This window comes from Mytilus californianus, unplaced genomic scaffold (genome assembly GCF_021869535.1).
Source record: "Mytilus californianus isolate M0D057914Y unplaced genomic scaffold, xbMytCali1.0.p SCAF_18, whole genome shotgun sequence".
NCBI classification, from domain to species: Eukaryota; Metazoa; Mollusca; class Bivalvia; order Mytilida; family Mytilidae; genus Mytilus; species Mytilus californianus.
In genome coordinates, this window is record NW_026262666.1 from 3264178 (window position 1) to 3292161 (window position 27984).

Here is a 27984-nt window from a genome sequence, read left to right on the forward strand (position 1 = left end):
TGTATTTACATTTGTTACATGTAATGTAAATCAATAGTCGTTTCTTTAGTTTATCTCGAGTGTGAGGTTTTGATAACAGTAAATTACACAATAAACATGCAATGCAGTACTTGATTGGATTGAGTCAGAAAATATCAGATGAAATTTAACTTACAAAGTATCGTCTTCATTCAAACATACAGAGTTTACCTTCCTTCAGTTTCGAATAAATATCTCAACGAGTCGTGAGGTCTGGAAGAAAAAGGTAAGTGTATAATAATTGATATAGTGTATGTTAATCATTAACTAGAAAAAAGTTGTGATGAGTGCTTTTGTAATTGAAGACAAATCAGATTTCGGATTTTTATCAATCAAATCTATGTTTTGACTTAAACGGTACCAATTCTGTTGCACCAACTGCGCATTTTGAAAATTATTGTCTATTCGGTAAAGACCAAGGTCAAAATATTTTAAAAACCAAAACCTAATAAAAACGTTGAAGTGCTGACCACAAGTATAAATTATTCTCCAGTTGCATTTGTTTACGAGTGAGGCTCATATCTTCCATTCTTTTTCTCAGAATAATATTTTAGCTGGCAGTGTGCTGATTAATGGTTAACAATGTGCATGCATGTCATCGGAATCCGACATGTCACCATTATTCTTGCGCATGGATGCATGACCAATAGTTAGCAAGTTCTTCAGTTTTATTTATATCTGTTTGCAATCGGATTGAAGGCTTCGATTAAGCAAAATCTCTGTTTTAATCAGATTCATCCACCAGGGAATTCGGTGCCGATAGGAAAGTAATTAATAGTCCCTATAAGCTTTATTCATGAATTTTCTAAACTATTAGCGATTTGCAGCTTGGTATATTTGTCTTAAAGTTTGTTAAAAATTATAGGTTGACCTGACGGAAACGCTAGTACAACATGATAAACAATAAAATTTCTTATGGAAAAAGGGGAAGCTCAACATACATATTTGTGTACATACATACTTTTGGCTGTGGTTTAAAACCCTCCCTCATTATTGTATTCATTTTAATAAAGATTCGTACCATTGCATATATTTCATAGAAAAAAATCATACCCCATCCATCATTTACATATTTTTTTAGCTACCAGACATACTGTGTTGCTATGAATCTCAGTTTATGACCAAACTCAGTAAAGACCCGTCATTGTTACATTTGGTTGATGCATTCAACAATACCTACCGTTATCTTGATGATATTTTTTCGTTGAATGAGATATAACGAGTCCAGAACCAATCCTATATATACCAATACATATTCTTAGTATTAGATTTTATTTCATAATCTATTTTGTTCAATTCAATATTTTATCATAAATATTTGTTGTTTTTTAAGGTGTTTCGGTTAAGGTTTAACTACCAAGGCTTTTCCTCATCAGGTATCCCAAGCCTCTAACTAATAAAATAATCAGTTTCAAAAGGAAAGTTCAAAGCATCCATACGCATAGAATTTAAATATTCTGCATACAGGGATACGACACCTGGTAACTTTGTATTGATGTATTGTACTCTAAATTCAATCAGTTTATGTTTTGATATAACTACTGTCTTTTATGTTGTGATTTATCCTATAACTTGGAGGATGTAAGTAGATCCTTCAAGTTTTTGTGTCTTTTATATGCTATGATCGGAGGTTTTGGAAACATAGTTTTTGTGCTATCATTTTGTTCAATTAGGTGCCAATGTTTTTTTATTGCTTTATTAAGTCCATTGAAGGAAGGATTAAATTTGGTGGCTAAAACTAATGGAGGCATTGCTCTTTTGTTTTTAAGCTTGTACCTTAGACAATCTTTTCTTTCCCTATGCAATGCCTTTGTTATTATGGGGTTTATATCCTTTTCCGAGTATCCCCTATGGAGAAGTTTTGTTTTGAAAGTTTCAATTTCTTTTAGTGTATCATTTTTGTTATTTGATGATCTCATAAACCGCAATATTTCTGCAGTAATAAATCCATTGAACACCGATGATGGGTGAGCTGACGTTCTTTCAAGATACTGAAAGTTATCAGTAGGTTTACGGTATAGTTTTACGTCTAATATATTATGATTAAGGAATCTGTTTCCTTTAAAATTTGTGACGTCAAGGAATTGAATGCTAGTGTGTGATATTTCATGCGTAAATTTTATTAACGGGTGTATATTATTAGCAATGTTAAATAATTCAGTAAGATTATCTTGACTAGAATTAAAAAGAATGAATCCATCATCTCTGTATATAGATAACAGTGCTAAGTTATCTTTGAAAGGAAATATATCAAGAATATTCGTTATAATTTCAAACATTCTGAAATCAGCCAGGGATGGGCTCATTGGGGCTCCCATTGGGATTCCACATGTCTGTCTGTCACGAAATAGAAGTTCCTTCATAATATTAGTTCCAAATGGAAAAAATATTCTGGAATATTATTTCCACTGGAATAAATATTACAGTATATGTTCCTAACGGAATAAATGGTATAGAATATTTGTTCCAACAGGAACAGATATTAGATATTATGACATTGTTTATAATAAAGTTTCCAGTGGAACTTCTGTTAGGCGGAACAAATATACGTTGACATGTCTGAATATCAAGTTATTAAATTCAAATTCATTATTGCATAGAATGAATTGAAGTATTCTTAAGAAGTCCTTTTTTGGTGGTAGAGGTATTTCATGTTTATTACGACATATTTTGTACCATGCTCTGTCAACTGCTTGCAGTATTTCATCGTGAGTTAAGGAATTGTACATACTAGTTATATCAAAAGTGCACATAATTATGTCATCCGGTGCCCTTATTTGTTCTATTTTGTTAATAAATGAGGTTGTGTCCTGTGTATAAGTCCATAATTGGCTAACTACTGGTTTTAGGAAGTAGTCTATAAATTGACCAATTTTTTCAAGTGGACTATTGCATAATGATACAATTGGTCTCCCAGGAATATCAATATTTTTAAGGAAATCATTGTTAGGTTTGATTTTTTCTCTATCTTCATGGTTAATTTTGTGAATTTTAGGCAACATATAGAGTCGTCCCACTCGTATATTGGCATTATTGGCTAGGTATTTATATGTTATATCGTCGATATATTCTTTCTTGTGTAGTTGTTTGATCATTTTTTGAATAGTTCCGGATATTTTGTTCGTATTAAATTCATGAATTTGCTCATAGCATATACTGTTGTTCAGGAAGTTCAGTGTTTGTTTAATATATGGATTTTTATCCAGAACAACAGTAGATGAATTTTTGTCAGCTTTCTTAATAATTATATTATTATTTGAACGTAAGGTTTTGAGTGCCGCTCTCTCATGTTTAGAAAGATTATTTCTAACTTTGTTTATTTTTAGTCTGCATATTTCCATCTTTGTGGCAAATAGATAATTTTCTATTGTGTTGTTTGCTAAAGAGGGTTTGAATCCCGATTTGATTCTAAAAGGATGATTGGTGTCCGCATTAGATTTTTCACTAAAGTGATATTTGCATCGCATTTTTCTGCCTAGTTCGTCAAAATCTCGTAAGAGATTTTGTTTAATGTATTTTACATCAGGACTGGGAATAAATTTTAATCCCTTTGCAAGAACTAATATTTCATAGTTTGTGAGATTTTCACGTGAAAACACTTCTATATAGTTTAAAGCTTTTCTTACATTTTCATGAAAGTTTTTTGTGCGTTTAAGATGGCCTTTGTTATTATTATGTATACGGAGTTTACTTTTGTATTTTATTAATCGTTTTGTCTGATCCCTTTTCCTGAGAGATCTTTTTCTATTACTCATAGTAATATATTTGTTTAAATTTCTTTTGTGACAAAACTACTTTGTTTGTTTGTATAATTATTTCAACTCTAATTGAGAGATGAAATGAATATATATAACATTCAACTCTATTTGAGAGATGAACTGTATTTTACTAATTCTACTCTATTTGAGAGATGAATTGATTTGTATTTTGTTTAAATCTATTTCAAAAATTATACATTGTATATGTAAACTCTGTTGAAGTGTTTGTTCACTTCTGCGGCAATCAATGTGTACTGCAAATATACACAAAGAATTACCACGTGCATACATTAGTCTAAGACTTAGATTCTGATTGGATATTCCAATGTTCCAACGTCACTCGTAACAAACAATAAAGTTCGTCATTTGTATTCTCAATCTGATTGGTTGTTCCGTAATTAGTGTAGATCAGTTACTACGTCATCGAACCATCTAACTCTTGTCATATGTGTGTATTTTATTAAATAATGATTTAACACTTAATTGTTATTAAACTAGTAAGATAAAATCTAATGCTAATTAAATTCCTTTATATAAATAAGTAATGATTTAGACAATACTATTAAATTACGATATTAATATTATCATTCTAAAAATAAATAGAGGTAATTGTGAGACAGATATAATCTATTCGTGTAAAGATAAGGGTTGTTGATGAAATTGCTCTGTTTGCCCTTGCGTAGTCATGTGTATAATCTATTGATAACAATCATGCTACGTGTGTATGATATTTGTAAAGTTACGTGATTTTAGTAAAGATGTTGTAGATAATCAATATACGAACGAACTATAATTTATAGAATATTTGTACCTAGATAGTACGATTATAATGCTCATTGCTAAAACCATACGAAATTAAATGATTGCAATTTTAAGTATAATTTCTGAAGCGATCTTTTAATTAATAGCTGTCAATTGATGAGTAGCAATTAAAACAAACTTATTAAACTACAATAATTCAAAGTTTCCTTGATTTTTAAATGCCTAATGAATATATAGTTATGTGATAATTAATTCTAATCAATAAGATAAAACTACAATATTCAAAGTAATCAGACCTGTTTTAATAATCAAATAAAATACATCCGTTTATAGTTGAATAAAAGTTGATATCCATCTTGTATTATAAAGACACTTTGTTTAACATTGAAAACACATAATTCCACTGAAATACGTAAGAATATTAATGCACTTGTCTTAGTAATAATTATTACGGAAGTTTCTGCGGCCTCTTCCACGGTTCCCACGACCGTATCTGTTACCCAGAACATTCTTAAGGTCATCAATTTCCTTTTTCATCAAGTCCATTTCACTTGCTGGTTTAGTATTGTCAGTTTGTTGTTTAAGTATCTGTAGTTCCTGCTTAATTCTGTCAAGATCAGACAGTTCTTTTGGATCCTTGTTAGCACTTTGTCTATATTGATCGGCCCATTTTTCTTTCAGGATCCTCACTCTGTCGTTCAAACGGACAATGCTTGATCCGTTGTTTATTGCCGCTGATGTCTGGTGCCAGTATTGTTAAACTTCAGCTGTCAGCTTGTCAGCATATTCTTTAACTGATACAGTTAGGAATTCCCGGAAATTAATTTTTACAGTACTATTGAACTCCTGCAATTTCAATTTAAAGAAGGTGCTTGCGTCATCTGATCCAAATCTTGGCGAGAACGTAGCATTGTTTATATTTGCGTAAACAGGTAGGGTGTCCCTATCGAATCTTCTAATGTCCCTTAGTAGAGTCAGTATTGGGTGCCTTTTAGCTAATGCACTGTCCATATTGTCAATACATTTGTCAATATTGATAATATCCGTTATGTTACCACTGCTGCAGCTCTCATTTACTAAGTTATCAAAGTCAAAGTTAATTGGTATGATTTTGACGTTACTCGGTATTTGTCCACACGGTATTTCATCTTTAATGCCTTCATTAATTGCGTCAGCAATATCCGTATCCGATTCAGAATTGTTATTCATCTTCCTTTTGCCAAGACTTAATTTAGATTTGTGCATTTGTAGCTCGTTATCGAGGTTTGTGAAGAAATAAGTGTTTATAGCAATTTTATATGTTAAATTTTTAGAAAAACTTTCCTAAAAATATTAATTTTCATTGGTTAATATTAAGATTGTAAATTTCAATGCCCCATTATTGGGGTTGGTCTAACTATTTGGATTTGAAATAACGAAGATCGTTATAGTTATAAACAATACTATACATTTGTTACAATGTTCAGGTGGTCTTTCCCTACAGATAATCAAATTCGATGCGCTTCGTACTATTTTGTATGAAGTAAAGGTGTGATGCTATTAGAAACTGAATAATAGTTACCCATGTCGAATGTAAGTTTCCTGTGATAATGGTTGTAAGAATGATAAGTTCGCATGTAAATTGTCTGTACGTAATGAATTTGAAGATTATATATTCCGAAACAAATTCCACAGACTTTAATAATGGCATATTTGTAAATACCTTGTTATACAATAATAGCATTTATTAATGCATTTATTTCTTATAATGTTTTAAGAAATATGTATTAAATACATATATGGCGATTACGCATGTCCAGAGACAAGATAATACGAAGGTTTGGAACAACGTGATTGAGGCGGAGGCCTCGTATAAACTTGAATGAGATATAACGAGTCCAGAACCAATCCTATATATACCAATACATATTCTTAGTATTAGATTTTATTTCATAATCTATTTTGTTCAATTCAATATTTTATCATAAATATTTGTTGTTTTTTAAGGTGTTTCGGTTAAGGTTTAACTACCAAGGCTTTTCCTCATCAGGTATCCCAAGCCTCTAACTAATAAAATAATCAGTTTCAAAAGGAAAGTTCAAAGCATCCATACGCATAGAATTTAAATATTCTGCATACAGGGATACGACACCTGGTAACTTTGTATTGATGTATTGTACTCTAAATTCAATCAGTTTATGTTTTGATATAACTACTGTCTTTTATGTTGTGATTTATCCTATAACTTGGAGGATGTAAGTAGATCCTTCAAGTTTTTGTGTCTTTTATATGCTATGATCGGAGGTTTTGGAAACATAGTTTTTGTGCTATCATTTTGTTCAATTAGGTGCCAATGTTTTTTTATTGCTTTATCAAGTCCATTGAAGGAAGGATTAAATTCGGTGGCTAAAACTAATGGAGGCATTGCTCTTTTGTTTTTAAGCTTGTACCTTAGACAATCTTTTCTTTCCCTATGCAATGCCTTTGTTATTATGGGGTTTATATCCTTTTCCGAGTATCCCCTATGGAGAAGTTTTGTTTTGAAAGTTTCAATTTCTTTTAGTGTATCATTTTTGTTATTTGATGATCTCATAAACCGCAATATTTCTGCAGTAATAAATCCATTGAACACCGATGATGGGTGAGCTGACGTTCTTTCAAGATACTGAAAGTTATCAGTAGGTTTACGGTATAGTTTTACGTCTAATATATTATGATTAAGGAATCTGTTTCCTTTAAAAATTGTGACGTCAAGGAATTGAATGCTAGTGTGTGATATTTCATGCGTAAATTTTATTAACGGGTGTATATTATTAGCAATGTTAAATAATTCAGTAAGATTATCTTGACTAGAATTAAAAAGAATGAATCCATCATCTCTGTATATAGATAACAGTGCTAAGTTATCTTTAAAAGGAAATATATCAAGAATATTCGTTATAATTTCAAACATTCTGAAATCAGCCAGGGATGGGCTCATTGGGGCTCCCATTGGGATTCCACATGTCTGTCTGTCACGAAATAGAAGTTCCTTCATAATATTAGTTCCAAATGGAAAAAATATTCTGGAATATTATTTCCACTGGAATAAATATTACAGTATATGTTCCTAACGGAATAAATGGTATAGAATATTTGTTCCAACAGGAACAGATATTCGATATTATGACATTGTTTATAATAAAGTTTCCAGTGGAACTTCTGTTAGGCGGAACAAATATACGTTGACATGTCTGAATATCAAGTTATTAAATTCAAATTCATTATTGCATAGAATGAATTGAAGTATTCTTAAGAAGTCCTTTTTTTGGTGGTAGAGGTATTTCATGTTTATTACGACATATTTTGTACCATGCTCTGTCAACTGCTTGCAGTATTTCATCGTGAGTTAAGGAATTGTACATACTAGTTATATCAAAAGTGCACATAATTATGTCATCCGGTGCCCTTATTTGTTCTATTTTGTTAATAAATGAGGTTGTGTCCTGTGTATAAGTCCATAATTGGCTAACTACTGGTTTTAGGAAGTAGTCTATAAATTGACCAATTTTTTCAAGTGGACTATTGCATAATGATACAATTGGTCTCCCAGGAATATCAATATTTTTAAGGAAATCTTTGTTAGTTTTGATTTTTTCTCTATCTTCATGGTTAATTTTGTGAATTTTAGGCAACATATAGAGTCGTCCCACTCGTATATTGGCATTATTGGCTAGGTATTTATATGTTATATCGTCGATATATTCTTTCTTGTGTAGTTGTTTGATAATTTTTTGAATAGTTTCGGATATTTTGTTTTCGTATTAAATTCATGAATTTGCTCATAGCATATACTGTTGTTCAGGAAGTTCAGTGTTTGTTTAATATATGGATTTTTATCCAGAACAACAGTAGATGAATTTTTGTCAGCTTTCTTAATAATTATATTATTATTTGAACGTAAGGTTTTGAGTGCCGCTCTCTCATGTTTAGAAAGATTATTTCTAACTTTGTTTATTTTTAGTCTGCATATTTCCATCTTTGTGGCAAATAGATAATTTTCTATTGTGTTGTTTGCTAAAGAGGGTTTGAATCCCGATTTGATTCTAAAAGGATGATTGGTGTCCGCATTAGATTTTTCACTAAAGTGATATTTGCATCGCATTTTTCTGCCTAGTTCGTCAAAATCTCGTAAGAGATTTTGTTTAATGTATTTTACATCAGGACTGGGAATAAATTTTAATCCCTTTGCAAGAACTAATATTTCATAGTTTGTGAGATTTTCACGTGAAAACACTTCTATATAGTTTAAAGCTTTTCTTACATTTTCATGAAAGTTTTTTGTGCGTTTAAGATGGCCTTTGTTATTATTATGTATACGGAGTTTACTTTTGTATTTTATTAATCGTTTTGTCTGATCCCTTTTCCTGAGAGATCTTTTTCTATTACTCATAGTAATATATTTGTTTAAATTTCTTTTGTGACAAAACTACTTTGTTTGTTTGTATAATTATTTCAACTCTAATTGAGAGATGAAATGAATATATATAACATTCAACTCTATTTGAGAGATGAACTGTATTTTACTAATTCTACTCTATTTGAGAGATGAATTGATTTGTATTTTGTTTAAATCTATTTCAAAAATTATACATTGTATATGTAAACTCTGTTGAAGTGTTTGTTCACTTCTGCGGCAATCAATGTGTACTGCAAATATACACAAAGAATTACCACGTGCATACATTAGTCTAAGACTTAGATTCTGATTGGATATTCCAATGTTCCCACGTCACTCGTAACAAACAATAAAGTTCGTCATTTGTATTCTCAATCTGATTGGTTGTTCCGTAATTAGTGTAGATCAGTTACTACGTCATCGAACCATCTAACTCTTGTCATATGTGTGTATTTTATTAAATAATGATTTAACACTTAATTGTTATTAAACTAGTAAGATAAATTCTAATGCTAATTAAATTCCTTTATATAAATAAGTAATGATTTAGACAATACTATTAAATTACGATATTAATATTATCATTCTAAAAATAAATAGAGGTAATTGTGAGACAGATATAATCTATTCGTGTAAAGATAAGGGTTGTTGATGAAATTGCTCTGTTTGCCCTTGCGTAGTCATGTGTATAATCTATTGATAACAATCATGCTACGTGTGTATGATATTTGTAAAGTTACGTGATTTTAGTAAAGATGTTGTAGATAATCAATATACTAACGAACTATAATTTATAGAATATTTGTACCTAGATAGTACGATTATAATGCTCATTGCTAAAACCATACGAAATTAAATGATTGCAATTTTAAGTATAATTTCTTAAGCGATCTTTTAATTAATAGCTAAAATATTGAATTCAACAAAATAGATTATGAAATAAAATCTAATACTAAGAATATGTATTGGTATATATAGGATTGGTTCTGGACTCGTTATATCTCATTAAAGTGAACAAACACTTCAACAGAGTTTACATATACAATGTATAATTTTTGAAATAGATTTAAACAAAATACAAATCAATTCATCTCTCAAATAGAGTAGAATTAGTAAAATACAGTTCATCTCTCAAATAGAGTTGAATGTTATATATATTCATTTCATCTCTCAATTAGAGTTGAAATAATTATACAAACAAACAAAGTAGTTTTGTCACACAAGAAATTTAAACAAATATATTACTATGAGTAATAGAAAAAGATCTCTCAGGAAAAGGGATCAGACAAAACGATTAATAAAATACAAAAGTAAACTCCGTATACATAATAATAACAAAGGCCATCTTAAACGCACAAAAAACTTTCATGAAAATGTAAGAAAAGCTTTAAACTATATAGAAGTGTTTTCACGTGAAAATCTCACAAACTATGAAATATTAGTTCTTGCAAAGGGATTAAAATTTATTCCCAGTCCTGATGTAAAATACATTAAACAAAATCTCTTACGAGATTTTGACGAACTAGGCAGAAAAATGCGATGCAAATATCACTTTAGTGAAAAATCTAATGCGGACACCAATCATCCTTTTAGAATCAAATCGGGATTCAAACCCTCTTTAGCAAACAACACAATAGAAAATTATCTATTTGCCACAAAGATGGAAATATGCAGACTAAAAATAAACAAAGTTAGAAATAATCTTTCTAAACATGAGAGAGCGGCACTCAAAACCTTACGTTCAAATAATAATATAATTATTAAGAAAGCTGACAAAAATTCATCTACTGTTGTTCTGGATAAAAATCTATATATTAAACAAACACTGAACTTCCTGAACAACAGTATATGCTATGAGCAAAATCATGAATTTAATACGAACAAAATATCCGAAACTATTCAAAAAATGATCAAACAACTACACAAGAAAGAATATATCGACAATATAACATATAAATACCTAGCCAATAATGCCAATATACGAGTCGGACGATTCTATATGTTGCCTAAAATTCACAAAATTAACCATGAAGATAGAGAAAAAATCAAAACTAACAAAGATTTCCTTAAAAATATTGATATTCCTAGGAGACCAATTGTATCAATATGCAATAGTCCACTTGAAAAAATTGGTCAATTTATAGACTACTTCCTAAAACCAGTAGTTAGCCAATTATGGAATTATACACAGGACACAACTTCATTTATTAACAAAATAGAACAAATAAGGGCACCGGATGACATAATTATGTGCACTTTTGATATAACTAGTATGTACAATTCCTTAACCCACGATGAAATACTGCAAGCAGTTGACAGAGCATGGTACAAAATATGTCGTAATAAACATGAAATACCTCTACCACCAAAAAAGGACTTCTTAAGAATACTTCAATTTATTCTATGCAATAATGAATTTGAATTTAATAACTTGATATTCAGACAGACATGTGGAATCCCAATGAGAGCCCCAATGAGCCCATCCCTGGCTGATTTCAGAATGTTTGAAATTATAACGAATATTCTTGATATATTTCCTTTTAAAGATAACTTAGCACTGTTATCTATATACAGAGATGATGGATTCATTCTTTTTAATTCTAGTCAAGATAATCTTACTGAATTATTTAACATTGCTAATAATATACACCCGTTAATAAAATTTACGCATGAAATATCACATACTAGCATTCAATTCCTTGACGTCACAATTTTTAAAGGAAACAGATTCCTTAATCATAATATATTAGACGTAAAACTATACCGTAAACCTACTGATAACTTTCAGTATCTTGAAAGAACGTCAGCTCACCCATCATCGGTGTTCAATGGATTTATTGCTGCAGAAATATTGCGGTTTATGAGATCATCAAATAACAAAAATGATACACTAAAAGAAATTGAAACTTTCAAAACAAAACTTCTCCATAGGGGATACTCGGAAAAGGATATAAACCCCATAATAACAAAGGCATTGCATAGGGAAAGAAAAGATTGTCTAAGGTACAAGCTTAAAAACAAAAGAGCAATGCCTCCATTAGTTTTAGCCACCAAATTTAATCCTTCCTTCAATGGACTTAATAAAGCAATAAAAAAACATTGGCACCTAATTGAACAAAATGATAGCACAAAAACTATGTTTCCAAAACCTCCGATCATAGCATATAAAAGACACAAAAACTTGAAGGATCTACTTACATCCTCCAAGTTATAGGATAAATCACAACATAAAAGACAGTAGTTATATCAAAACATAAACTGATTGAATTTAGAGTACAATACATCAATACAAAGTTACCAGGTGTCGTATCCCTGTATGCAGAATATTTAAATTCTATGCGTATGGATGCTTTGAACTTTCCTTTTGAAACTGATTAGTTTATTAGTTAGAGGCTTGGGATACCTGATGAGGAAAAGCCTTGTTAGTTAAACCGTAACCGAAACACCTTAAAAAACAACAAATATTTATGATAAAATATTGAATTGAACAAAATAGATTATGAAATAAAATCTAATACTAAGAATATGTATTGGTATATATAGGATTGGTTCTGGACTCGTTATATCTCATTCAAGGATACCTGATGAGGAAAAGACTTGGTAGTTAAACCTTAACCGAAACACCTTAAAAAACAACAAATATTTATGATAAAATATTGAATTGAACAAAATAGATTATGAAATAAAATCTAATACTAAGAATATGTATTGGTATATATAGGATTGGTTCTGGACTCGTTATATCTCATTCAAATAATCCAGAGTTCTCTAAATATACAACGAAATTTACCCAAAGGAACTAACTTTAACTACATTTTTTTTTACTTCTAACATAAACAGCAGTAGTTGTCCTTTTCTAGATTGAGACATTTTAATTTCTATAGGGAAACTCCATACTAAAATTTACGACAAAAGTGACGATTTTTCATTCCCTATTGTTAATTTTCCTTTTTTAGACGGCGATGTTCCTTTGCCTCCATCATACGATGTTTATATATCCCAACTCAATCGTTATGCCCGTGTGTGTAGTGATGTCATAGATTTTAACGAACGTAATCAATGCGTCACTAGTAACTTATTAAGTCAGGGATTTCGTTACCATAAATTACTCAAAACGTTTACTAAATTTTTTCATACATACAAATATTTGATTCGTAAATTTGGCTGTACCTGTAGAAAACTTATTAAAAATGGTATTTCACATCCTACATTTTACGATAATATTGTACTAAAAGCGCGGAAATCACTATGTGATCCGTGTAAACTCATCGAACCTTTAAACAAACTTATCAGTAAAGGTTATCTTACAAATTTTGTAATTAGATCTTTGAATATGGTTTACATTGGCACACATATCGATTTTGTCATCAGCAAATTAAAATATAACTATATTTGAATTTTGTTCATTTTGTCTATATAGAGGTTAACTCCTAACTATTCTACAGCCTGTCGATACTTTTATTTTTGGCATTTAACAAGTCGTGTCTTCTTTGACTGTCCATGACGTTATAATACTAAATCCCTGGGATGTGTTTTAGTTGATTTAAGTCTCAAAATATTTCCGTTCTCAATTTATACTGTATACCTTACAACAAAATTACTTTCTTTTACCTGTGTGTATTATTATGGCGGCAAGGTTATTTGTTCAAGAGTATAGATGAATTTCTGAAATTATTTAACATCTCACAGCGGTATACTACTGTTGCCTTTATTTATTCACCCCTTATTTTTTTACATTGTGTCATAGATCAAATTTATTCGTTCAGTGTATGTTCACTTGTGTTAATATGTCTTTTGATTGAGTTAAGTCATTTCAATTGACATTTTATAGTGTGTCTTTGTATGTTGTGATGTTACACTATTTTTTCGGGTAAGAGTGAAGGTTTGTACCTATTTAAAAGTTTAAACCCTCTTCATTTGTTTGCACCTGTCCTTAGTCAGGAACCTGATGTTCAGAAGTTGTCGTTTGTTGATGTTGTTCATAAATGTTTCTCGTTTCTCGTTTTTTATATAGATTAGACCGTTGGTTTTCCCGCTTGAATGGTTTAACACTAGTCATTTTTGGAGCCCTTTATAGCTTGCTGTTCGGTGTGATCCAAGGCTTCGTGTTGAAGTCCGTACTTTGACCTATAATGGTTTTTCTTTTACAAAATGTGACTTGGATGGAGAGTTGTCTCATTGGCACTCTTACCACATCTTCTTATATCTATATACAATTTGTACAGGTTGTAACATCTTAATTCCGATATGCTAAGGACATGGGTTTATTCCCAATGATTATACAAAAACGTCAGTACACAATTTTCACAGACCTCTTAACAAAAGATGAATATTGACGACCCATTGGCATGTACATTTCTAACTATTGTTATAATATGAAGCAGGTGTTACCTGTGAAAGGGGACGAAGTCCGTATACATCATTTTTTCAATTCAAGCATATTCTAACTCCAGAATCTGTTGAAAAAGAAACTGAAATACTAAACGTTTCCGATGTTGGTCCTGTTGTTAGGGATTTTAGTTATGACGTCATTTTAAATGTAAACAAAGAAACTTGTTTTTAATAAGTAACTTATTAAAAATTTTATCGTTCCTTGTATATATCATAAGACATATAGAAAGTATGGGTCTATAATATGATTTAGACTGGATAATAAATTACAACAAAATACAAACCACATACTGTAAAATAAATAATAGATAACTTTCGAGTTCGTTGCATTTCTGACAAAAGACTTTGGTTTGCGTGAACATCATATGTGCGTTTAGGGGTGTCATCTCTTCCGTTCCCATGTTGAGCGATTGGTCGAAAAAAAATATGATGCTATATTGCACGAATTTGTCGGCAAATTAGATTCTTGGAATAGATAATCAGCACTGCTGTCATTAAGGAATTGTGATTAAGTACCTACGGAACAAACATTATTGGTAGTATATCCTCCATTATGACGATCACGAAGACGTTTGATGAACTTTAATAGTGCAGGGATACCCTCTATCTGGTAAATGACGTCATAAATTCGCGCATACTTGACGAACCTATCCGGTGAGGGACATATAACTCAAAAGCGGTCTATTGATTTGTTATCTCAGAAAAATGTTAATTTAAGGCATCAATATAAGTGTAACAATCGCTGTCTTCTTTATTTTCTATAGGTGACGAGATAGAAAAGGTTTTCACTTAACTTGAACATTAAAAAATAAAAATAAATCAATTTCATTAGAGAAAGTCAATGTGTTTCAAGATTACCAATGTTTTGTCAGTCTAACCAAGGAAACTCAAATCGAACCTTTTTATAGAATACGTTGGTGCTTGTAACTATTTTTAAGTTATATTCACAGTCCATACTCCGTGACCCCTAGAATAGGTGTAGATCAATATAAAGATGGTGTGGTATACATCCCAATCAAACAAATACTCACATGACCCGGATGTTAATTTTGCTTTATGAGACCCTTAGTTCGTACTGTGTGCTGTATTAAAAAATGATAGTATGCATGATAAAAAAAATAAACCCAATATTCACAGAGGACTACCGATGTTCAAACCTCATAAACTAATTAAGAAGAGACAAATCAGGGTTGCAAATAAAACTTGAGGGAACCGCATGAACTCTACAAAGGGCGAGACCGAATAAGAAGATAGGGTCTATGCCTACTGATATGTAAGCACCAACTGCTATGCGAATTTGAATTTGAATTGGTGAAATGAATAAATGGTTAAAAAAATTACTAGTAGTAACTTGTGATTGATTTTATTTTGCATGTTTTATTATTTTGTTTATTAAGAAATTTTTAAGTAGAAAAAAAAGAAAACCCCAAAGGAACAGTGAAAAACTATCCAAAAGGGACAAAAAGACAAACATACTAAAACTAAGAATATATTCTTTATATGAAAAAAGAAGAATCAGCAACATGAATCCTTCAAGTATTTTGATCATTATAATTATTATTTCTGTTTTGGCATTTTCATATTTTTAAGAATGTTGTACTCAGTTTTATCAACGTTAAATGTGCAGACAGTTCTAATTGGATTACTAGTTTTACTTGTTGTATACAAGCTCAGACAAAGATGGAAATATAATCTTCCTCCAGGACCATTTTGCTGGCCTTTGATTGGAAGTTATGAAGGTAATATCATTTTACTGGCCTCTGATTGGAAGTTTTAAAGATATTATATACGCTTTATAGTTATTAGATAAATGATGTCTATATCAGGTCTCTTCTGACATTTAAGGCCTTTCAACAAATACAAATGCTTCTGGTAACCTAATAAAGGCAACAGTAGTATACCGGTGTTCAAAAGTCATGAATCGATTGAGAGACAACAAACCCGGGTTACAAACTAAACTGAGGGAAACACATGAACTGTAAGAGGAAAACAAAGGAACAACAGGAACTACTGAAGTGGAATAAAAACAAACGCCAACATATATAGAAACGAACTATTTGATAACAACTGCCAAAACGGCACTATTTGTTAGTTTCTACCATTAAGACTTTTCTTAAATTTTTTAACAGTCAGTCAGTCAGTCATATCTGTTTAAACCAGCTCAAAACTTGTTATAAGCTAATTTATTTGCCTACCTGCAAACCTTATTGTTTTTATTAGAGGACGCACAGCTATTATAATCTGTCCAGTTCTTAGCCTAGGTTTTGATTTGAACTTCGTCAAATTATGTTATTGTTTAAAGAGTAAACTAACAAAAATACCAAACTCCATGGAAAATTGAAATCGGAAAATCCCTTATCAAATGTTAAAATCAAAAACTCAAACACATCAAACGAAAGAAAAACAACTGTCAAGGTGACGTGGTCAAGGCATTTTCTTATGCAGAAAATGGTGGATTAAACGTGGTTTTATAAACCTAGGTTATAACTACCCGGGTATATGTATATTCCGGTAATTTTGTTTTTAAAAAACAAAATCATAAATGAAAATACAACTTATCCTCTATCAACAAACAATTTGTAAAGTATATGAATCAGAAGTAGTGTCTGTAAATAGATCTTTGCTCAAGCTTTTGTATAAGCCAGTATATGTATAACAGAATATCATTGTATGATTTCAATTAATTTCAGCTGCCCACGCTACATTTCTGCATGAAGTATTTGAAAAATATACAAAGAAATATGGACCCGTCTTCACTGTTAGTCTAGGTACGTAAAATGTCAGTAATATCAAGAGCTTGAATGCAAGGCTAAAGTCATTGTCATTTATGAAGCAGCTGTTGAGAGAGAAATTCATATACATTTGTATACCTATAAAATATGGAGATTTGTTCTGATATGTACTATTATCCACATAGCCAAAAAGACGTGGATAAATGCAGAAATAGCTCACTGTAAGGCATTCAGCAATGATCAAAATCTAAACCGTATATCCATCTGTAAGGCTGAATCGAATTAACAAAATGCCTTGTTTATAACAACTATAATAAACAAAATACAATGTGCCAGACACAACCAATGACAACCACTGAATGAAAGGCTCCTTACCTTGGAAATAAAGCATATGGTAGGATTAACCATATTTGTGAGCGTCCAACTCTCACTTGGGACAGTGGTGTAACATTTAATGTATACTTTATTTAGTTTTCCTCTATATCACTACAAACCAATTAAAGTCTGAAATGGTCTAAATCTGTACTGGACTGTACTGATTTTTAATCGACCAGTCTGAATTGGTCTGACATCAATATATAACGTATTACTGTTAGTCTGAACCATACTCAACCTACTTAATCATACTTTTACCTATAATTGTTATCTTTTATACATTGTGACTTGGATGGAAAGTAGTCTCATTGGCACTCATACCACATCTTATTAATATTAACAGTGTGAACGTGCACTTGACCTTTGCTCGACCAGTACTTAACCATTTAATTAGTGTCTGAACCATACTCGACCAAGTTTCAACCATTCTCGACCAAGCCTGAATCATGCTCGACCTAGTCTGAACCATACTCAACATAATCTGAACCATACACGACCTAGCAATTGCCCGATAGTTCTCTGTTTCGTATCTCTCAACATTCTTGAAAACTTGCCTACATTGGCATACCTCTAGTCTACTGAATTCGAGTGTAGTGATCTCTAACTCTTTAGTGGTGTCAATCCGCTTCTTTCGGTTTTATATATGTTTTATGTATGTCTGGAACTGTTTCATATATCTATGTTGGTTGCTTTCCTGTTTTACTTTGTTCTCAATATACATTGCATTTCTAATATGCACGACAGACGTCCCTCTGTACCATTTGATTAAATGATCTGCTTTTTCTTTCCCTTGCATTATCTGTCATGACGATATATTAATAAGGTTAGAACACATTTATGCACAGAACCTTGTTTTATTTACAGGACCTTTTCAGATGGTTGTTTTGAATGATATCAACAGCGTCACAGAAGCATTGGTCAAAAGTAAAGCTGACTTTGCAAACAGGCCATTTTTTCATTCAGGTATGAGAATACTATATACTGTTATATGCATATACTTTTTTTATTGAGGATGTCATTCAGTTGGAAGTAGCATAATTATGTGAAATTCAAATATAAGTGTTGTGTTACTGCGAGTGTTTTGGTAATTCACTGTATATGTATCTCAAACTTTATGGATTTGACAAATATTTATTTACCGAGTTAATAATAAACATTTGTACGAAAGCGATTTACCAGTAGTAATATAAATATTTTTTTAAAGAAATTATGAACACTGAATGAGATATTTATTCAATACCGGTACCTTTATAATATTCCATTTTTCAATGAGAGTTTGTGCTACATAATCCCTTGCCAAATTTTGCAAAAAGCTAAATGGGAATAACCATCAGTAATTGGAAATTGGTCATTAATGTGTAAGATAAGAATTGACAAGTGAGTCATACAATCTCTGTATAAATGTTAACATTAAACAGTTTCATTTTTTGATAAAAGTAATAATTTTCCACTTTGCCGGAACCAATTAAAGATGCAACTATATAATGTATCGAAAGATGTTTAGTTTTGTGTGATATAAGTATTTGTATAAAATAAAATTCCTTCATTGAAGTTGACAGGTTCACCGAGGGAGGTAAAAGTATTGCTTTTGCGAATTATACACCAACATGGAAACTGCACAGAAAGATTGCGGGAAAGGCATTAAGGTAGAACTTTGATTTATTCTTTCTTGTCAAATAGTTTTTTATGTTCCCTGTCTTATAGATATTATCTTTATTGTAGTTTAACGTAGAATGATTTGGTTTATCGAATGACCAATGTATCATAACCTTTAATTGAATAAAAGATATGAAAAAATTGAAAGATAGCAATTTTTTTTCATAAACAAATAGAAAGCAAAGGAGGAAATATTCATAATTAAGTCTAACAATTTTGTATAAAAGTGGCAGAAAATGGACATTCAAACTCATAAGTCAAAGATAAACTGATAACGCCAAGAAAATAAAAGAAGAATGGAGAAAAGAAAAACAACAGTCTACTAAAGACTGAGCAACACGAACCCCATCATAATTCTGGATGATCCAGGAGGTTTCGAAGGGTAAGGTACTCATTTGTTTCGTACAAATAGCAGACTTTCCAGATTATGATATTTGATATCACAAAACAGATTCAGTATCCATCTTTTTTTGCGTCTTGTCAAATTAAATAACAGTTTTAATTCATTGTTATGGACTGAACCTGTGCATTCATTTCACGTGGTGAAATTAATACTGATATGTCCATTGTCCAGACCATTTTGAGTTCTTTGAAAATAATAACAACCTTGAAAACAATGGATTACATTATTATATATGATCTATGAATTGTCGTATTGTGTGTTCTTATGCCTTTCCAAAACAATACACTTTTATAAATCACTGAGAGTTAGGTACATAAATTCCTGTGAATTTCAAGCGTTGCAAACATCAAACACATGGGAATAAGGTCAGACTCAGTAGTTATCTGCACTGGTTGTGTTGACTCTTCGTCTTGACCTGTTATCAAAGTAATTACATTAGAATAAGTCTTATTCAGCATTTGGAAACATTTATCATACAAATAGACTTGGAAACCGGTCGTCTGTTGATGAATAATTCATGCTGTCCCACCCCACGTACTCCCCCATTTGCCAATTGTTTTTTTTTTCTATTTATACTCGTATACGTCTAATTATCAATAGTAAAGAAAAATATTGATAGTGGTGTATAAGGTCATGACACAAAAAAACCACGCACAAAAGAAATAAAAAGATAAAAACAGAAAATGCGCTTGTATCATTGATATTCATTCGAAGTCACAGTTGTTCCTTTGCAAACATGTTGTAAGCCTAGGACTAGAAAATACAAAGTTGAGGATGAATGAAATTATATTCTCATAAACTAATTACCCAGCACAGAGATAATAATTATTTACACTAAAACAAGTATAGCGCAATGATCTATGCATGTGGTAACACTTGAAAACGTTTTGTTCGTCCTTGAAGTGTATTTCAATGATATTTGCAAGGTTTTAAATAGGTAAGGTATCATAACATTTATTCTGTGCCAAAAATAAAAGATTTGTCAGAGCATTTTACGGATACTTTCACCTCTCCTATATAACGAGATAACAAAATCACTACGCACAAAAGAAATAAAAAGAATAGAAAGAAAATGCGTTTGTATTGTTGATATTCATTCGAAGTCACAGTAACTGTTGACCCTTTGCAAACATGTTGTAAGCCTAGGGCTAGGAAATAAAAAAGTTGATGATGAATGACATTTTATTCTCTTAAACCAATTTCAAGATTACAGAGACATAATTATTCACACTTACAAAACTGATAGTGAATGATGTAGCACTTGGTCCACCTTTTAGTGATTTCAAATCATCTTTGCAAGGTCAGAAATAAGTTAGATATCATAAGATTTTATTCTGTGCCAAAAATAAAATAATTGTCAGGACATTTTACGAAATTTTTACCTTTTCTAAACTATGCAATAACTGAGCCTCCTGAATCCGATTGCACGTACAAAAATATCTTTTAGGTTTTTGTGTCGCTTAGTTGCTGTCTCGTGAACGAATGTCTGAAATCTTTGTTGCTTTAAAATGGTAACGGTATTTCAAACACTCTTTTCATAGGACAGAAATAAATAATCGTTAATCTGAGCATAGAATAAATACTTTATATCATGGTCTGAAAGTGTAATCACATGTATAGGGAGAAAAAGTTAGACGACATCTGTTTCAAGCAACCTGTGAAAATCTTCGTTGTAAAACATGTGTTCTCGGTAAACTGTACACACGTAGAAGTCCATCATGATTTGTAACTCATTCAGTGGAAAAGTCAATGACCCGGTTAAACAAATTGATATTATGTAAACAAACAATTATATTGGCGGGAACATTAGTATGCTATATCCTACATACCCGTATAAGGTATTATACCCGACATGCTATATATTAAACAAGATAACTACAAAACAAAACAACAAAAAAAACACTTGCAAACATGTTGTGCCCGAATCGCTTTAACACACGCGAAAACATAAAAATAGATATAAGAAGATGTGGTATGAGTGCCAATGAGACAACTTTCCATCCAAGTCAAAATGCATTGCTGCTAATAATTGAAATTATTATTATTCAAATAAAAACAAGGAAACTGTTTTTGTAGGCAATATATGGTTGGAAGTCATTTCGAGGACGTTCTGCATGAGTCAATGAACAAATGTTTGCCCTTAATGGCCAAAGAAACCGGAGCATTTAATCCAGAAAATTACATAGATCTAATGGTGTTCAATATTCTTAATGCTGTGTGTTTCGGAGAAAGGTAAGCAATGAATTTATAAGAGTTGAATTTTGTTATACCTCAGCTCCGCACATAGTGGTCTCGTGGATGTGAACTTGTCACGAGTGGAGGAGACTGTGATTTTAATCCGCAGTCAGGTCAATACAAGAATTGGAAAAGATAACTGGATGGATGTTTAAGCTCGCCTTGAAAAAAAATTTCTGTCAGTAATTGTGATAAACATAACAACGCATAGTGGATCCAGGCTAAGTTATCAAAATGCAATATGAATACAAAAACAATTTAAATATTAAAACACATTATTTTGAATTTAAAATTAAATAAACGAAAAATCTGTGAAATATTGCTTCATTTTTTAAATCCGAACATTATGCCATCTAGTAGATATTTTTCACGTCGAATGTAAAGAGGACAATTGTAGGCTTCATCCATGCTTCAGAATGAAAAAAACAAAAAGATTTGAAAAAAGGAAAATTTCAAGTGCGACATCTGATTAAATATTATGGAGAAATAACATACAAGTACCAATAAAAGAAAGAAAATAAAACCCTAAAAATGGTATATACTTAATTACCATTGTTATAAGACTAGTAAATTATTGCTATTACTCCCACAAATTATTTGAGTTTGAATTAATTCGTGATTCAAACTAAATCACCTTATAATGGTTAATTGCTGTCATCTGCTACGGATGCTCAGTTCAGCATAAAAAAGATAGAGTTTTATTAGTATAAGTAAGTTTGACTTACCACAAAACAAAATACACGCCCCCTATCGTTTTACTACATTTTGCAATCATGCCATCTCCTCAGATTTTTTCTTGGTTTATAATTCAAATATTTTTAACAGTAATGACCTTTAAGTAATTTTCAATCATAGGCCATTTACAGGAATATCATACAAAAAAAAACACAGCAAGAAGAATATATGTATTATACCCTCGTTCTAAAGGAGCAGTACCAACGTTATTCAACTTCCTGTGTAGGGACATATTTTAATAGATGTAAAATTAGTAAGCAATAGTTCAAATCATTCTGGTCAGCCTATAAGTATTTACACAACGTTATTAAGTCTGTTGTTTAATTCATGTTTTATTTCTCAGCCCATGTGAGTTAGGCGGTCTGTATTACGTCAAAATAGAGGCGAAAGATACCAAAGCGACATTCGAACTCATAAGTCGAAAATAAAGTGACAATGCCATGATAAAAAAAAAAGACACACAAACAAACAGCAGTAATCAAAACACAACATAGAAAACCAAAAAAACTGAGCAACACGAACCTCACTTATTCTGTTCACTACTAGGTATTTCACAGTTTTAATATATCCTTACATTTTTTTAAACAAAAACAGATCCATTTAAATTTGAATTGTGTATAATTTTAACTATATGTAAGCCATTTAAAATGCTTATTTATTTTAGTCTAGTATGAATGTTGCTGACTAAAGTGTTTAGCATATTTGATGGGTTAGTTCATTAAAAAAATTATCTAGACAAGTGCAGTTTAATAAGTTCAGGTTCTAAAAACATCTTTTTTTATCTTTTAGTGTTGAGTTAGATGATCCTGAATTTGTGAAATTTATGAAAATTGACCATGAATTAACAGAAATGGTAGGAAAGGGTTTCGTTGAAGACATGTTCCCAATCATGTATAAAATCTGGACAACAAATAAGTACAGAACAGTTACCAAATTGGCGGATGAACTTGTTTCTATAGTCAAAAGGAAATTCAACGAACATGATAAAACTTTTAATTCTGGTATGTCAGAAAGTTTTATATGTTTTTACAAATGCTCTTTGTTAAAGATCAGTTTTTATGCATAATGTTTTGTATGGCGTCTCATTGAACTGTTTCCACAGCTTTATTTTTTTATATGACTGAATGCGATGGAAAGGAACTTCTTTATATTACTAGAGCATAAAGAAAGGTTAAAATTGTGTAATTAATAAATGCATCGTATCGAATAGTTTTTCTCTCAATAGATCTGTATAAGCTCCCTAATCTTGACTGCCATAAATTGTTACAATGTATTGTTTAAACTTGAAATTAACTCATTAATGATTTCAGACAAAATAAGAGATTTTACTGATTCATTGATACTGGCAAGAAAAGAAGCGGAACAGGAAGAGAACGAGGAAATGTTGTCTCAGTTAACTGACACACATCTTAGACAAACGCTTATGGATATATTTAACGGTGAATTCAAAAATCTATGGCAGATTAAGGTTTTTCTAAGTATTGGATCAACATTTATTGCAAAAGTATGAATATAGTGTCATAATCTATAACATAAAATCCTTACACACACTTAGACGACACAAAAAGCAAAGCAATAAGTCTCTTATTGTTGTTGGTCACCTAAAGTCACGCCAGGGAGAAAAAACTCACAAACTCATTGCAAGGTTAACACAATAAAGAACATAACATGTGTTACAGACATAGAAATCTATCAAATACATTTAAAAAATGTCAATGAATGCGTGTACCTGATTCTTTCATTTGAAAAAATAAAATAACAAAAATACCGATCTACATGGAAAACTCAAAACGCAAATTCTTATCAAATGATAAAATCAAAAGTTCAAACACATCAAACGAATGGAAACAACTGTTATATTCCTGGCTTGGTATAGGCATTTCATTTTTAATAGAAAATGGTGGATAGAACTCTTTATTTTCCTGTACTAATTGATGAGTTCACACAATTATAAGTTTGATTTGATATATTTTGCCCCCTGAAATTGTAAAAGCAGAAAATAATTTGTATTCGTCAAAAACATGTTTAAATCTCATTGATAAATGAACAAATGGATCAAGTATTGTCACTTAAGTGTAAACGATTCATTCTTGATCTAAAATGTCAATTTCACAAATATCAAAAAAAAAAAAAAAATTCACTCGTGTATCATTTAACAATTCTGGAAGTTACAACCAATGACAACCAATTGATTACAGGGTCTGGATTGGAACAGGAAAATAGAGAATATGATTGGGTTATACATTTTGTAAGCACTCAAGTCCAATTTAAGGCAGTGATGCAATAAACAACATAATAACAAACTGAATGAACCACTAACAATGTGTTTTTTTATAGCTGGCATTGACACATCAAGAATAACGTTGTACTTTGCTGTACGTTACATGGCTGGTTTACCAGAGATCCAGAGTAAAGTTCAGGAAGAAATAGACAGAGTAGTTGGTGAGTACTTTAATGTCTGCTTGTGTCATTTGAACAGCATTTTTGGGTATTTTAGGGGGGAGGGTCTATGTTTTATTTTAGGTCTCTTAATATGTTTTTTTTTGTCTAAAATATATATTAAGTGTAATTTATGTTACATGATTTATTCAATCTCTCTTTATTCTCATTTTCTCAATAGATGTAAGCTTTGCAAGTTTGTAAAACCTTATTTTATCATCTCATTATTCCACGTCCTACCAATTTTGAACATAACCAATGATAAATATTTTTCATTCTGTCACCATACATTTGTCCTGGAAATGTAATGATTCTTGCCGAATGTAATATATAGTTGCAGTGAAACGAAATTCAATACATGTATTTAAGTGAAGAAGAAAATAAATTAACAAAAATACCGAAGTCCAAGGTAAATGCAAAAGAGAGTGAATTCAATAAAAGCTGAAAAAGCCAAACACGCGACTTTATCATCCAACGGAATGAATAGACAAAAACCTTTATATTCCTGACTTGAAACATCCATTTTCCAAAGAAAATGCTGGGTTTAACCTGATTTTATAGCTATGTGACAGAGGATAAAAGATAAACTGTTAGTTCATTAAATACATTGATAATTGATGTTTGGAAAGTGTCTGAAAATGTTATGACACCAAAAGTATTTTGTTAAAAATAATAATACAGTACTACATTTACTGCTAGTAAAATTTCAAAAACATCATATTCAATGTTGTTAAATAAAAAAAGAGTATATTTTAAGAAAGGGAGCACTACAATCATAACCGTTATCCATAACTTAATTAAAATTATCAAAAGGAAAATTTGTTCTAAGTCATTTATCTTTTGGAACGAACTTATAACTCTTATGGTATATTGAACAAGGGAATATAATAAAACCGACGTTTGGACGGACGGACTGACGTTAAGACGGACGAAGATAACACTTAACATTTATCATATCTGTACTAGAGAACTATCAATTGACAACTGACAATAGTTTATTTATGGGAGTAAAAGGTGTAACCCCGCCACATTTTTTAAAGTCAAAGTCAGGAGACAGTAGTTCAGTGGTTGTCGTTGGTTCACGTCTGTCATATTTGTTTTCGTAAATTGTTTTGTTAAGGATTAGGCCGTTAGTTTTTTTCAATTGAAATGTTCCATATTTTTTCTTGTCGGGGCCTCTTATAGCCGACTATACGGTATGGGTTTCTCTCATTGTTGAAGACTGTACGGTTGCCTATAATTGCTTACATCAACTTCATTTGAACTTTGCTGGATAGTTGTCTCATTGCAATCATACCTCATCTCCTTATTTTCATATATCACATGTAGTTAACATTTCTCTGACAAATTTAAATATGTGTTTCTATGTCAATTTTTGTTAGGAAAAGATAGACTACCGACGGTCAAAGACAGAGCAAATCTCAGTTATACAGAGGCCACCTTGCATGAAGCCATGAGACTTGGTACAGTTGTTCCCGTAGGTCTTCCTCATAGTACAATGTGTGATACAAGAGTTGGTGAGTATTGAAATCAATCAGACTTTTAAGTGGTCTCTTACCTTTCTAATTTAGAGACTACTTATATTTTGATTATGCAGTTGCAGCCGCCGAATATATTACTTATTGCATCTTGTGGTATGCTGCATTTATTTTATTTTGGACAATATGAATAATTATGATAAACTGTAATGATTTATGATAAACTATGTTCCTATATCTGTGACTTCATTTAGCGCAATAGTCTTTGTCTTATCATTACAATTCTAACAATATTAAATTTAGATAATGGATAATTCTAGGTTCACACACAGTTCATCAATAAGTTGATTAAAAAAATGAAATACATGTAACTCTGTCTGTTGTTAGACATGAACAGAAACCAAACCTTCAATCACCACAAGCAGGGGGTACACTCTCATAAGAAACCAATTTTATTTTATGTAAAACTAGAAATAGTTTAAATAATTTGATTGTGAAAGTTGAGGTTTTTATAAGGAGCCATTTCCCCAAAAAGTAAAACAAATAATTAATCCTTTAAAAAGTAAAGACCTTTCATTGATCAATGAAACGGATACTGTAACGTTATTGTTTAAAGAGGAAGGAAACCAACTGATTATGTTATTATTTACAGAATCTTTTTCTTATTAGTAAATTAATAATAAATCTTTCAGTCTTCTCGTTAAAAGAATGTCAGAAGACGATAAATTTGCTATATTTGAATAAATGATTGTCCTCCATAAAAGTAGCTGGCATATTTTTCTCAAACTTGTGACATCATTACTACGTTATCTATTCCGTTTCGATTCGGCAACAGTTTAACACAAATTGTATATTCAACAGTCGTACAAGAAAACACTTTGAACCGTTTTAACGGAGAATTACTCAGATAAAAAGTCTAGTTCTAATTTAGAACCATATCATAGGCAGAGGATATTGAGTTACAATTCCATAGCTACAGCTGAGTAAGTATCAGCGTTATTATACAAGTTAGTTGGCTGAGTTTTTATTTTGAAAGAATGTTGTTATAGTTGAAATTTTCAGTTATCAATATCGACGAGAAAAGAATGAGATTTTTGCACAAAAATTCATTTAAAGTAAAATTTCATCTCTATCTCAAAATTACTGCACATATGACTATAGTTTTATGTTTTTCAGGAGGTTATGATGTTCCAAAGGATACAGTGGTTATGATTAATCACTGGGCACTTCATCATGATCCTAACTACTGGAAAGACGTGGAGAAATTTGATCCTACACGCTTCCTCGACGAAAACGGAAAGCTTAGTATGACACCGGAAAGCTGGTTACCATTCTCTGCAGGGAGACGTGTGTGTCTAGGTGAAGTTGTTGCTAAACCAGAACTTCATTTGATGTTTGCAACGATTATGCAAAGGTTCAAGATTACTTTACCTGAAGGAACCAACCTCCAATTAGAATTAGGCGGATCTAGTAGTAATACGCAACCTGCTCCGTTCAAAATCATTGCTAAAGACAGAAAAAATACATGACGATGAATTAATTTTTACTGATGAAGCTATAAGTGAAATAAACATTGAAAATATAA

General features: G+C 31.1%; 1 protein-coding gene across 1 annotated transcript; it reads left to right on the forward strand.

Moving 5' to 3' along the window:
• On the forward strand, window positions 1-27984 carry LOC127726574 (steroid 17-alpha-hydroxylase/17,20 lyase-like). The gene is made up of 11 exons (XM_052233990.1): window positions 1-244; window positions 15937-16085; window positions 17037-17114; window positions 18318-18416; window positions 19006-19099; window positions 21589-21744; window positions 23272-23483; window positions 23793-23921; window positions 24820-24924; window positions 26304-26438; window positions 27576-27984. Exons 2-11 carry the CDS (start codon window positions 15938-15940, stop codon window positions 27926-27928), a joined length of 1509 nt encoding a protein of 502 aa, XP_052089950.1. The 5' UTR covers window positions 1-244; window position 15937; the 3' UTR covers window positions 27929-27984.

Bases quoted from the DNA above. Each gene is read 5' to 3' on its own strand.
- LOC127726574 (XM_052233990.1), top strand. From the start codon at position 15,938: ATGTTGTACTCAGTTTTATCAACGTTAAATGTGCAGACAGTTCTAATT. The intron at 17,115-18,317 runs GTACGTAAAATG...TTTTATTTACAG, and splicing joins CGTCTTCACTGTTAGTCTAG to GACCTTTTCAGATGGTTGTT. The intron at 23,922-24,819 runs GTGAATTCAAAA...GTTTTTTTATAG, and splicing joins GCTTATGGATATATTTAACG to CTGGCATTGACACATCAAGA.